Source organism: Ascidiella aspersa, chromosome 4, assembly GCF_963924565.1.
Source record: "Ascidiella aspersa chromosome 4, kaAscAspe10.2, whole genome shotgun sequence".
NCBI lineage: Eukaryota > Metazoa > Chordata > Ascidiacea > Phlebobranchia > Ascidiidae > Ascidiella > Ascidiella aspersa.
In genome coordinates, this window is record NC_139450.1 from 10648926 (window position 1) to 10662773 (window position 13848).

Here is a 13848-nt window from a genome sequence, read left to right on the forward strand (position 1 = left end):
AGTACACTTAGAAACACAGCTATCCCCACAGTGAAAGAGGTGGCATAACAGCCGAACATCGATAGGCGAATCTAGTTAATATAGCGGCAATTTGTTTGGTAGCATTAAGCTACATATTGTTTCAAAATGTGGTCTTGGATTGAAAAGACCCTGGAAAGCGTCAGAAATGAAGTTCAAAGCGTAAGGGAAATCCGTTCTCAGCAACTTCTTATGCATTTAACTTCCGCTGCAAATCTTGTGCAGGTTAGTACTACTGTAGGGCATGATTTATTACCCACTAATGGCTTTTGTGTTTTACCGTACGTTTATCACGTCTCTGCTTATGCCACTGAATTATTGCCAATGTCAGGGGTCGGCAACCTTTTTATTATCGCGGGCCAAAACCAAACTGAGAAAGGTCTCTGCGGGCCGCACAAAATGTTAACTAAAATTGTGTTAATTTCATGTTAGAACAACCGTGACTCACGCGGGCCTCGGATCGTTTCTGCACTTAAAAACGTGTTTAATTAAATTTAAGGAGGTAGTAAAGTGTTGGCGCAAAGCGCGAAAAAAGCGTTTGTTTGGTTTTAAATTCGAGTTCCCACGTCGTCATTCATACTACTAATGAAAAGTGAAATAAAACTACTTTGGGGAACGCGATTATATTTAAAGGTAATCTAGCTCTGTGTTTGTAAACGTTTTTAAGTCAAGGCACACCTGGCGAGCGAAGCGAGGGCGATTTCATTTTTTGTATACCGACATTTCTTTTAAATTTCTTGCTTTAAAGTTATTATTACATTGTCAAAAATGAAAAATAAAAAAATCTTAACAAAGATATGTCCAATATTTTTGAATACGTTTTCCGTTTTTTCGCGAAGCACTTGGCAGCTGTCCACGGCGCAACGGTCTTGTTAAAGTGCTGATCTTGTTAAAAGACACAAACCAAACCGGATGTAGAAAAACTTTGAAAGACACATAACCAAACCGGATGTAGAAAGATCATTTGCGCGAAGCGCGAAAAATTTTCGCACTTTTGTAGTTAAAATAGTCAAGGATGTGAAATGGTGTCTAATTTGTCAAAGAGGCGGCGGGCCGGATGAATTACATCGGCCCGCGTGCCGTAGGTTGCCGTCCCTTGGCCTATATGTCGAAGCAACGCTATAACTCGCACCAAAGTGTTCGGCTACATGCTAAAATTAGCTTTTTCAGCTGTATTCGCTAAAAACTAATCTTGTTAGCTATCGACTTGTACTGTTAACAGCGTTGATATTTCCAAGTGGCATCTGCTATATGCAGGGTTACCATACCGTGCTTATTTCTAAGATCTGTGCTTATTTTTGGGCGCAGTCTTAGAAAACGCAAATGTGCTTATTTCTAAGAAACGTGCTTATTTTAGAGTTGCGTGCTTAGTTTGTCTTATTTTAGTTTCTAAACGCGTTCTTTATCATTTTTTTTATATTTACCAAGTTATTTAATCCAGATTATAACAGTAATGCATTAAATTACATAATAACAATGTATTGTGATTGTTTATTCTAAATCTAAAAAATACATTGTATAGCCTATAGAAGTGTGGTAGGTTGCTTTAGCAATCAAGTACACTTTCGGCTTGACGTGAGGACTGGCATTTTTGTGTCAGTACAGACAAAATGCTAAATCAGCCCGTATAGGCTATGGAAAACACAATGTTAGTACAAAAAAAATTGCTAGATGCATTACAGTAAATCATTCAATGAATAATTTTATTACAAGCCAAACTCCCTCAAGTGAACCAAACTTAACTACCAGGAAGGGTCAGAATTAGGCGTTTCATGCTGCTATGCACCATGGTTTAAAACAGGGGTCGGCAACCTACGGCCCGCGGGCATCCGGCCCGCCGATGTAATTCATTCGGCCCGCCGCCTCTTTGACAAATTAGACACGAGTCTATTGCACAAACTTTTTGTCCATTTTAACCACTTAATTGCGAAAATGTTTCGCGCTACGCGCCAATGTTTATTCTACGTGCGTCGCGCCAAAACGGAAAACATATTAAAAAATATTGGACATATATTTTTTAACATTTTTTTATTTTTCATTTCAGCAATGTAATAAAAACTTGCAAGAAATTGAAAGAAATACCACTATACCCAAAAAAAATCGCGCTCGCTTCGCTAGCCACGTGCCGCCTTGACTTAAATCGATTAACAAATACTGAGCTAGATTACCTTTAAATGTTATCGCGTTCCCTTAAAGTATTTCTGTTACACTTTTCGCTAGTAGTTTGGATGACGAACGTGCGAACTCGAATTTTAAACGAACAAACTTTTTTTTTCACGCTTTGCGTCAACACTAATTACTGCCTCTGTAAATGTAATTAAACACGTTTTAAAGTGCAAAAAATATCCGAGATCCGTCTGATTCACAGTTGTTCTAACATTTCAATCACACAATTCTTATAGTTATCATTTTGTGTGGCTCGCAAAGACCTTTCTTGGTTTGGTTTTCGCCCGCGACTAGAAAAAGGTTGCCGACCCCTGGTTTAAAATTTGCATAACTGGTGCGGTCTGACGAGAAAACATTGACAAAGCTTGCATTAAATAAGGGTGGTTAACTTGCCAATTTCAACCTAATAAACGCATTTTTTTGCGCTTCGCGCGATTATGCTACGTTTGGCGCATACAAAAATAGCTGTTTTTTTTTTTATTTTATTTTATAACGTTATTTCTGAAACCTTGGATTTCACCCCTAGAGTCCTGAATCTGTCCCTGATCTTTAGTAGCGTGCTTATTTTTTGGTCTGAGCAGATGGTAACCCTGGCTATATGCGTACTTGTTTCGTTGATCTATACTTTGAAACTGGTTGTTCGTTCATCGACTAATGCAATTCTAATTATCAGAACGTCTTGTGGCTGGCTCGCGAGTTAGATACGCAACCTGAAAGGAGTCTAAACGAAAGCGTCAATTAGAATGCCCTTCTGTTGAAATAACTATTATGAGTTTTAAAAATTGCTGGGTGTGATTTTGCTTTAATTTCTATTAAAATTTAACACTGGAAATAGTTTATGTAACGGTTTTGACTCTAGGTTTAATTCGTGTTGAAATAATGAACTTTGACTTTAGTTTTAACTAGTATCATTTGTCATTCGCGCAAACGATTCTGTGATCGTTTCTGCGTGACGTAACAAACCGGTGAAACGTAACTTTTCGTGACGCGTAGGGGAATTCCCACCCTGGCTAAAGAAAATCAAACAGGCAACCATAATAATTAATCACGATTTTACCCAGTTAGTTTTAGATGTTATACAGCATGCTTGTCTTGCGTGATACTATGTTTGTTAACTTTGTCATACAACTCACGTTTCCTGAACGTGTAGTGTGATTTTACTGTACCCCGGTTTTGTAAAACGATTTTTACTATTTCTGTGTGTATAACATTTTTTGTAGACTACCAATGCGAAAGTGCATGGCATATTATAAGAAGGCCAGATGAGATTAAACTATTTTGCTAATAAAATATAATACGAATTTTGTCAATAAATATGGAATTCTCGGAGTTTATTCAGGTAAAGCAGGTTTTTATGATTATATTTGGCGGTCAATTGGTCAGAATTTTATTAATGTGTGCTGTGTAAGTTTTGATAAATTTTCAATTGACAATAAAGTTGGCTTATGCTGTAATATAAATATGTGTGTGTGTATGGATAACATTATACTGTATTAAATCATTCTTTTTACTTCAAAGACACCCAAAGTTGAAGATGCATTCCTTGAAGGAGAAATGGGGATCATTCCAGTAACAGCCTGCTTAACTGGCCACCACCTAATTCTCTATTCACACAATGGTGAAAATAAGGAATATTGGATCCTTCACAAAAATGTTGATGCCGTTGAAAAAAGGTTAATTTATTCCATACTAAATAATTATATTTTACTTGCTTAATTATATTCAGCATGCATTTAGACTTCACACAGTTAAACACATTCCTGTCATATTTATCATTAGGGATGTCCGATACTTGACATTGGATTCCTATACCGATACGCAATATTTTGACAAAGAGTATCGCCATCCGACCTGATACTAAATAATGTTAAATTATACTTGAACAGGCCAAATTGATAAAATTGGAGCATTTAAAGGTCATTTTTCCAAGTTATTAGGTGGAAATTTACGAAGTTGAGTTGACTTAAGTTTTTAGTAACTATAGATTGTTAAATTTACCTGTCAAGGTAGAAACTCTGTTTTGAAACGAAAATCATGGCAGAAATTCTAATATCATTCTGATGTTGGATCAGCACCGATACCAACCTAGTATCGAATGAATAGTGATCCTATCACTTGGCATCGTTTATCAGCTCCATTCTATATTATTAGACACCCCTACTTCATACAATGAAATTTATAATTGTTTATTTTTGAAGAGTAAGTTTTACCCAAACACATTGAATCTACTCACTTTAAATTGAGCGCTTACTCGAAAGAAACTAATTGGAACTTAAATAACGAGTTGAAATATATACATTAGTCAGACACTTTGTGGTGTACTTTTAATTTATATTACCTCTGATTTTACCCTAATATGTGTCTTACTTTAGATTTACACCTGAAAGAAATGCTTTGATTTTAAAATGTAAGGACTTCAAACAGTACCAGATAATCATTCCTTCCCCTGAAGATGCTGGAAATGTCTGCAGCACTATTGAAGTAATTTTATAACTTGAATTACCATATTATTTTGTAAAATAAGATTAATTTTGATATTAAAAAATTTCTTTCGAAAGGCAATAATAGAAACCACTTTCATTTTTGTTTTTAAATGTGAAATCACAAACTCAAAGCTGGTGCATACATTTAAAATATAATTAAATAAAACATAAATTTAAAATGTAATTTTGTTTTAAATAAAGCTTGTTTTTTCATCAGGCTTTGTCATGCATAAACAACCCGGCACTACAATATCCCTTTTTCTTTCGACCGTTTTTCAAATTTGAAGAGGATGGCTATGATTTGTTTTGTGTTGAGAATCAATTCGCTTCATTGTCCAAAAAGGTAAGGTTAAGTCATACTAGGAATACTGTAATCAACTCAAAATAAAATATAAAAATTAATGTGTTATTGAGATGTTATACATAACAGGCCAGGGTCAATTAAATATTATGTTACAAAGCTTGTTTGTATGATTTACATAACAAACTAAGCAATGACAAACAACCGATTATTAACCCTTTAAAAACTCAATATGTTTGTTGCCCTTAATGCAGACAAATCAATGGAGAATCTCAAACTTGAACCTGCACTTTACGACCTGTCCATCTTACCCTTCACAAGTGATTGTCCCTAAAGATATTGACGACAACATGATTATGAAATCTGCACAATTCCGTGCTGGTGGAAGGTTTCCCATCTTGAGTTACTTCCATACAAATGGAAGAGTAAGCAACAAGCTTTTTTATTATAATTTTTCAGTCGAAAAACTTAAATTTAATTTTATGATCTGGTGCTTATGGTGCAATATGAGCAAATTGTAGTGATGTATGTTCAACCTTTATATAGATTTTTCTTTTCAATTTTCTAATCTATTCTTTTTTGAAATAAGGTTATCATGAGATGTGGCCAGCCACTCACCGGTCCAAATCAAAGGAGGTGTAAGGAAGATGAGAAACTTGTCAACATTGTTCTGGGAAGCACGCACAGGGGATATATTTTGGACACAAGGTATAGAAACACTTTAAAATGTGCAATAAATGTACTGCAATTTTACACTTCAAATTCATGTCAACCACCTATATAATCAAACACACATTAACAGCTGTCCCCTTGCTTGCTGAAAATCGTTAGAAAGCTTAGGTGGTTTCACTCACCCATGAAAAAGACTCCCGAGTACATTTAGTAGACTTACCCTCATGAATATTTTACTATGGTAAATATGTTTTTGAGTATCCAATAACATTGGGTTACAGGTAAACTATACCTATTGCTTAGCTATAGGGATGTGTTTTCTTATTTAATATTATTCGTTTGTTCAGAAATCAACAGGCAGCAGTGCAAGCTCGGTCTAAGGGTGGAGGTTTTGAGACTGAATTCAACTATCCCCAATGGAGGAAGTTCAATCAATCTATTCAGAGGTTCCTATTAAATGAAGTTAAAACAGATGTGTGACATGAATTGAATGTAATACAGAGTAATAATATCCCCTATAAATGCAGATAACATGATGTAATTGTTTCACAAAACTATTTACTTTTAACATTATGTGTCTCTACAAAAACAACTCTGCAGTTTTCCAATGCATGCTACATTTTTAGTGTTACGCTGCATTATAAAATATACTAAAATCTACCAGTTACAACTAGCATTTAACATTATGATGGATTCTGATAAAGTTATTTGGAATTTGCGCTTATCAACAATCTCTTCGGCAGGGGTCACAAATCTACAACCCGGCGTATTTCTTTGAAGAAGATAAACAGTTGTAAGGTTGTTAAATGCAATTCAAAACTAAAATGATGAAATTTTAATGTAAACGACAATTTAGTAAGGCTTACTACGGTTTTTATTGAACAGTTATTTACTTCCTATAACAAACATGAAGTTCAACCAAAAAAATTACTAATTATGCTGTTGCTGCCAGTGCCAGGCATTGTTTTCAGTTTTAAAATTTTGCCGGTAGAACAATTTTACAATTGAAAAAAAAATCATTTCGGCCCGCGATCGTTCTAACAGTTACCTGGCCCGCAATGGTCAGCCCGTGAGAAAATTTGGTCCCCCTACCCTAGTCGGTTACAATCGCTCTTAGTTTATCCCGCATGCCGCTACTTCAGGTACAATCTACAGCAAGAGAGCCTCATCCGTATCGTCGAAGCTTGTCAGGATCGCACCACGAGCGCCGACAAGTGGCAGAGCAAGTTGGAATCCAGCAACTGGATGTCTCACATTAAAGACGCCCTTGGAGCGGCTTGCGTGGTTGCGCAGTGCGTTGACAAGTCAGTTACCGCCTATAGTGCCTTTAATTTTATTCAGGAGTCGCCGGACCTCACAATCGATATACAGTTCGGTTCGATAGACTAATTGCGAGCTTACTAGTTTACGTAACTAAAATTTGAAAACCTTGTAGTAAACTATCGAGATATAAAAGTTGATGTGCATTAAGTTTATACTACTTCATGGTTTACCTTGATAACAAATATAGGTAAAAACTGTACTTTGTATTTCGGATCATAAATGTTCGCAACGAGAATATGTAGGCATTTATTGCGCATCTCGCTAAAAAAAGTAATGTGTAGTTTGCCATACAAACGTGAAATAGTTTAGCTTGTTTGTGGCGTAGTTTGGCAACGTGTTTATGCCACCGACCCCTAGGTTTGTTACGCCTGATACAAAGGAAACCGTTTAACTCTAGTCTTAAGAAAAATGTAAACATTCTATTTGTTTTCATGCCTTTTTTAGTTTAATTGCTACAAATGCCGGTTGAAGACCTTAAGTTTAAGGTAAATTTAGGCCAACAAACCTATACCTTTTTTGTAAATTTTGATCAACCGTTTAAGTTGTAAGCGCATCAAACCCTTGTAGAACAAAATGAATCACCTAAAAACACACAACAGCGGCGTACATTTCATGTACATTCGTCTTGGACATAAGTAACCGCAACCCTCCGGCCACGCCTTGGCACGACTGTCTTTGCGTAGTCCCATGCAGTCGGAAGTGCAAAACAAATTGTCACCCGGCTTTGCGTTTGTGCACGCAGGGACGGCGCCTCCATGCTTATCCACGGAGCTGATGGAACCGATTCAACAATTCTTGTCACATCGCTCACTCAGATCCTTCTCGACCCTTGTAAGTCTATAAACTTTGCTAACGCCGCTTAAATGGCGAATAGCGACAGACTTTTTTGTAGAAGTTATTCATGTTTTGCGCTGTCAATGTTGAGCTACCACAGTTTCTTTTTACTGTCGAAAGGAAATTACGTGATTTTTACGATGGTTTTGATTGACTGCATTGAGCCCGGTTCATCAACATTGTAACTTATGTTTTCTTGTACAACAGCCGTGTTTAGTAATTGGGATACATCATCACAATGTCCAAAATTTTAATTTTATGGTTTTCATTAGAACAAAAACCAAACGCCTGTCAGTATACTGTACATATTGTCTACCAAATGTATGTTGGCCAGTTCCGGCTTTAAAAGGTAGCGTGGAAATGCACATGGCATGCTACAGCGTACAATAATGTTATAACGATCTGTTCCCCCAAAATGGCAACCATATTGCGCTTAATGGCCATCTTATTAAACAGTCAACTGTTTTAAATGAAAAATGTACACGGTTTCAAAACGATTTGCTACTTTGCCTACATATTTGTTTATTGACACGTATACCGATCGTTCTGGTGTCTTGGTTATGTTGTATTATCTCTACTTGTAATTAGTGGCCGATGTTGAAAATAGTCTCTTTGTCAGGGCTATTTCTTTTACTGCCAGCAAATATCATCTCCAAAATTTTCGTTGGATCACATATTCGCAAAATAAAAACACAAATTGTATTGCCACTTAAAAGAAAAGGGAAACTCAATAATTTCAATGTTTTTTTTATAATTTTTGAACCCACTGTTTGGTTTGACAGCAAATTTGCCCTGTTAAGTTTGCGTCATGTCCTTTTCCGCCAGGCGGCCACTGCTTTGCGGTGAAAATACCAAGAACAGCACTCGCTTTGCCGCTGATTAATTGCAAGGAAGTCTAAACATGACCAGGGGTTCAAATTTACTTGTGGTTGGTAGTAATACCATGCCGATGTCTGCTGGGCAGATTCGTTGTCATCGTATATTCCGCACGATAAACTCATACAACATTTAATTAAATGTAAACGACAATCAATATATATTGTTGTAACGTTTGCAATTAAATCTTTGGTGATTATAGTTCTTTTTTTATCACGTTAGTATAGGGCTTTTTTGTAAAACAGTTGTGTTATAGCCTCAAATATCGACTGTATCAAAGGGTTAAACCTTTCTTTTTAAGGTCGCTGTGATGTCAACCTTTTTAGTAATGATTTCCGAGAGTAGTCCGATATACTATAAACTGTGTATTTCGACCAGTTTAAACATCTTTAACAACTTCTTCAATGAAGAATTTTAAACGGTCGAAGTTATCAAAATAAACAGAATAAAGGCAAAGCATCCGATGTCAAGCTTTTAATAAGCTTTTAACCTCTCGTGCTTACAGGGGTCGGTAAACGCGCAGTTTTGTTAAACCGTAGTTTTCGTTTTGATTTAGATTGTAGAACAATGCGAGGCTTCCTCTGTCTCATTGATGTCGAATGGATCCAGGCCGGGCACCCATTCGGCGACCGAACCTTCCACTCTGCACACAGGTAAAATGTTAGTTGAAGACATTTCCTTGAAATCGCGTACTTGGCCTATATACCGACAGTTGGACGGTGTCGCGTAGAGACCGAAGATTTATCGCTCTTTATGGTCAAAGCAGGTAGCATATATCGTCATTGGCAATTTGGCACCAACGTTTGGGCGACGTTTTTCTACATTTTTGCCATTAAAAGTCGGTGCCAACTGAGTGGCCACTGCCGCTTAATGAAGTTTATCGTAGCGGTATGATGTTTACCATAACATACCTTTAACATATCGCGGTACTGCCTAACTTTATCTTTACGGAATACAATAGGATCAATCTTTAAACAATCTGTGTAGTTTTAAAGTTAAAAGGAATCAGTCTTTATTAAAAAAAACTAAAAATAACTGGCGCTGTTGACAAAATGATTTAGACCAATACGGCTATCAAGATTGTTTGTTTAATATACTTAGAAAACAAAATTTATTTCGATATTCTCGGCTGATTTCAGAATAATTGCGAGCAACTTCCTCAGAACACGCTGCAGTGGCCATTTAAATTTGATAAACCGTTCACATTACAACGACGTTCAATATGCTATGTAATTTTGCATGGCGAGCGCTTACGAAATCTAATAGTCCGCTTTTCCATTAAACTCTCTCCGTATCTTTTCCCAGCAACTAGCGTGCGCGCGAAACGAACAAACCACATTCGTAGACTTTGTTCGACAAACAGTCAGTTTTTCTTTTTAAGCCATTCTAGGGTCTTTTCTTCACTGTACCCAGAAAAGATTTACAGATAAACCTATAAACACAAAGTTTTTAGGTTTGGGCTGTATGGGTCTCTGCATAATTAAATTTGCCACAAATTTTAATTTTTTGATGAATCAAACCATGCACATAATAACTGGTCCGCTCTTGCATTAAACTTTTTCTATCTTTCGCCAGCAACCAGCGTGCGCGCGCTGAGGGCCCGACGTTCAGCATCTTTCTGGACTGCGTTCACCAGCTGGTCGAGCAGTTTCCGCTCAGCTTCGAATTCGCGCCGTCGCTGCTTCCACTTCTCCACAGGCACGCCTACGCCTCCGACTTCGGCTCGTTCCTCTGCAACAATGAGATGGAAAGGTAATGTCGCGCTGTTCTCCCAATTTTTATTTTATTTAGTTGCTCGAATGGAACAGATTTTGCGTTCGTAGCGTCTGTTTCGCCATTGCAGGAACGCTCGTTTTTTAATTGTTTAGTAATTTGCCATTTATTTGGGTAGAGGAACTGAGAGCTGTGTTCTAATGAACACGTTTTCAGTATTTAACAAAATGCTAATCGTATTTTAATATTCTTGCGATCATTTTTTTTTTTTTTTACCGCAATGAGCTTAAAGTTTACTAGAAAGGCAGTTGTGCAGTTGTTTATACAACGGAAACTTACTCTTATCTAGTTTGTTTTTAGATTTGGTGAACACGCAATAAACCAGAAAAGATAAGCCCTTCTCGACGCCTTAGGTTTTGTGGTAATGTTTGGATATTTTTTGACAAAAAGGAAAAACAGGCCAATTCAAGTTGTTGATCGATTTTAAAACGATTTTTCGACAGTAATATATGACATGCATGAAAGGAATAACTTTTCTCTGCCGCGAAGGCAGCAACATTTTGACATGTTTATCACTAGACCTACAAGGCCATCTAGTATTTTCGAAACTTTTACTTTCTTTGCAAAATAACTCTTCTGTTTGGAACTTATGTTGACAAAGATTTGTTGAATTGCTTACTGTTATGTGCGCGGTTCGTTATATACTGTTATAAATGTGCGAAGACATTCCCAACGCTTTCTATGTTTGTTTTTATGATATTTTCTTTAAATTCTGAAAATCTCGCATTTTATAAAGTTACGTGGGCTTACCTTTAGCCCTACTGTTAGGTGCTATAATATCGCTCCTTGATAGGTGTTCGTGTTATTTTTTTCCTAAAACAAAGAAAGAAATACAACAACCGAAACGTTTCCCGCATTGCAGGCGAAAATACAAGGTTCGCACGAAGACGGTATCCCTCTGGTCGTACCTCCTCTCAGCAAACATACTACCGCAATACATCAACCCGCTCTACCAACGCAGGGAAGGCGTGCTTTGGCCGTCGGTGGCACCACAGAGCTTACTGTTCTGGGACGGTAAGCTCAAACATTTTATGCTTGTTATGCAATGTGTTACATTTCAAGATGGTGTTAATCTGCCTGCTCTGTGTGCTTTTTATATCGGCTAGTGCAGTTTTCGCGCAGGGGCTTGGTACTGATCGGGTGTGCTCAAGATATCCTTAAAAAAATACTTAACATTTTAATAAGATGCCCGATACTTTTAAGACATTAATTTTAGCGATCCGATCTGCTACCAAGTGGCCTCATTACGATGCCCAAATAAAAAAAATAAATCAAATTCAAACTTGCAAAGCCAGCATTTTAGGTTTTTATGTAAAAATTTTCTTGTGTAAGAAGTATAGCTACCTATACTTCATTCAGGGTTACATTTGATTCTTCTTTCAAAATCCTATTCAAACTCCCCAATTACATTTCTCTCGCATCTCGATAAAGGTCTCTTCCTGCGCGACATGGACCCGTCGGAAGAGGTGCGTCGTATCGTCAACGAAAGCATGTCGTACCTGGCCGATCTGCAAAACCAGGTCTCCACTCTCACGCGCCAAATTGCCGCCCTGGAGAAGGAGCCCGATCGCGCCGACCCGGCCGACGACGGCGGCGCCGACTCATGCCTGGCCGGCGCCGCAAACGGCGTCAACGCTTTCGCCGCTGCCGCCAACGTTGTCGGCGCAACTTGAATGCTTGTTCCGATATGCAGCTTTCCATTATTATTTTTACTTTTGTGTTGCGCGAAGGCAAGGTGGGGCCTCTCGACTCGAATGTACTGCGCTTGGAACTGCGATGTTTCTTTTTTTTTATAATTGGAACTTATATTATAACGTTGTTAATCGGGGAAACGACTGTTCTACCAGGATCGGTTAGCCGCGACAAAGGATCCGGCATTTAACTTGCCTTGTGTTTTAATATGTTTTTAAATCTGATTTCTGTCCCTAATTGTTTAAAAATCCATCTTATAGCAATGTTAAAAATAGCGAGTTCAGCTCTTTTAACAACTTTGGCTGATTGATCTGCCCTTGTTGGCTATGTCGATTTAATGATAATAATGAACAGCAGTACACGAGCTTGAGCTGTTTATTACTTTTGTCTGGCGTTTACAGGCCACTAATAGGAAAAGCTAACAATTTTGCGACTCCGCCTAGAATCATTACCGTAATCGTTCTGATTATGTTGAATCCATACATAAGTTTGTGCCAAACATAGTACTTGAAAGTTGTACGATTATACGTCATTGCCGAACGCGTTTTTGTATGCTATATAATGGTATTTACATAAATCCATAGCCCAGTATAAGGTATGCCAATAAGTTGTTACTACTGCCTAACACAAGACTTGGCACGTTGTATTTGTATATTTGGTACAAATGTTTAATTTGTGTGTGGGTGATCATCATTCAGCTCGTCGTTAGTTTAATATTTAAATGTTTTATTATATGCTCAAATAATATTTACATTTCTATGCTGATTACATGATCAAGATTTCTATGCCATATTATTCTTTCTTTTTAGTGAAGTGTAGACAGGTTACGACAAAAGAAACTATCTGCTGATTGACTTGCTAGCTGTTAGCGTGCCCCAGGCGCAATGTGCCAGTATGGGTGCCATACAGGTGTAAAATAATGCTTCGCCGATCAGTGCTATAGAACTTTTCTAATGTCTATTTGACATTAAATTTATAAGCGATATTGAGATGTCCATTTCACTTGTCGCTTTTTTAAATGCTCCACATTTTTTTGAAATGCAGGGAAATCTTTTATTGTCGCCTTTACAAAAAACATAGAACCTGGAAAAAAAAATCAAACACGTATAAGTAGCATAAATTTATTATGATTATACGTAAGTTTTAAAATAGAACAACTGAAAATAGATATGCCGCCTGCTTTTTTTGTGAATTAAGCCTAGAATTTGAATAAGATTTTTTTATTGTTTGCTATCCATAAGCGAACAACTATTTTGTATGGTAAAATAAATTTTAAAATGGTTAAAATAGCGTTCAAAATGAGACATAAAATAGGCACGTTAACACCAACAGTGTAATATATATGTTGGTGAAACTCGGCAAACCATTGCCCGCCAAGCATTTTAATCGGATCCGCGGCACATTTTTCATTAAACCAACCTTTGATGTTTTTGACTTGGTTTTGTATTATTTAGTTGAATAGATTAATTGGGAATTATAACCTATTTCTATTATTGCCAGTTTGTCAAAACAATAATATTTAGAGATTTCTATATATATTTTGTTTAGATCCTCCTTTTGTCATGGCCCTACAATTTGAGTCTAATTTAAGATCCCCTTTTTTAACTATCTCAAGATATTTTCTGCTTCTCATGTGCCCCGTCAAAAAGTAGGCTAATTGCCTATCCCCTATTCCTGGGTTAAACGGTATGGAGTCATACACCTTAGGTA

The 13848-nt window shown here is 37.0% G+C and overlaps 1 protein-coding gene across 1 annotated transcript; it reads left to right on the forward strand.

Annotated features, from left to right (window-relative positions):
* The first annotated feature begins 3392 nt into the window (after window positions 1–3392).
* Window positions 3393–12928, forward strand: LOC146147160 (myotubularin-related protein 9-like). The gene is made up of 13 exons (XM_083387289.1): window positions 3393–3523; window positions 3703–3857; window positions 4557–4665; window positions 4885–5010; window positions 5223–5393; window positions 5558–5676; window positions 5988–6086; window positions 6783–6944; window positions 7706–7794; window positions 9230–9326; window positions 10249–10425; window positions 11309–11460; window positions 11878–12928. Exons 1-13 carry the CDS (start codon window positions 3500–3502, stop codon window positions 12117–12119), a joined length of 1722 nt encoding a protein of 573 aa, XP_083243415.1. The 5' UTR covers window positions 3393–3499; the 3' UTR covers window positions 12120–12928.
* Window positions 12929–13848: the final 920 nt, after the last annotated feature.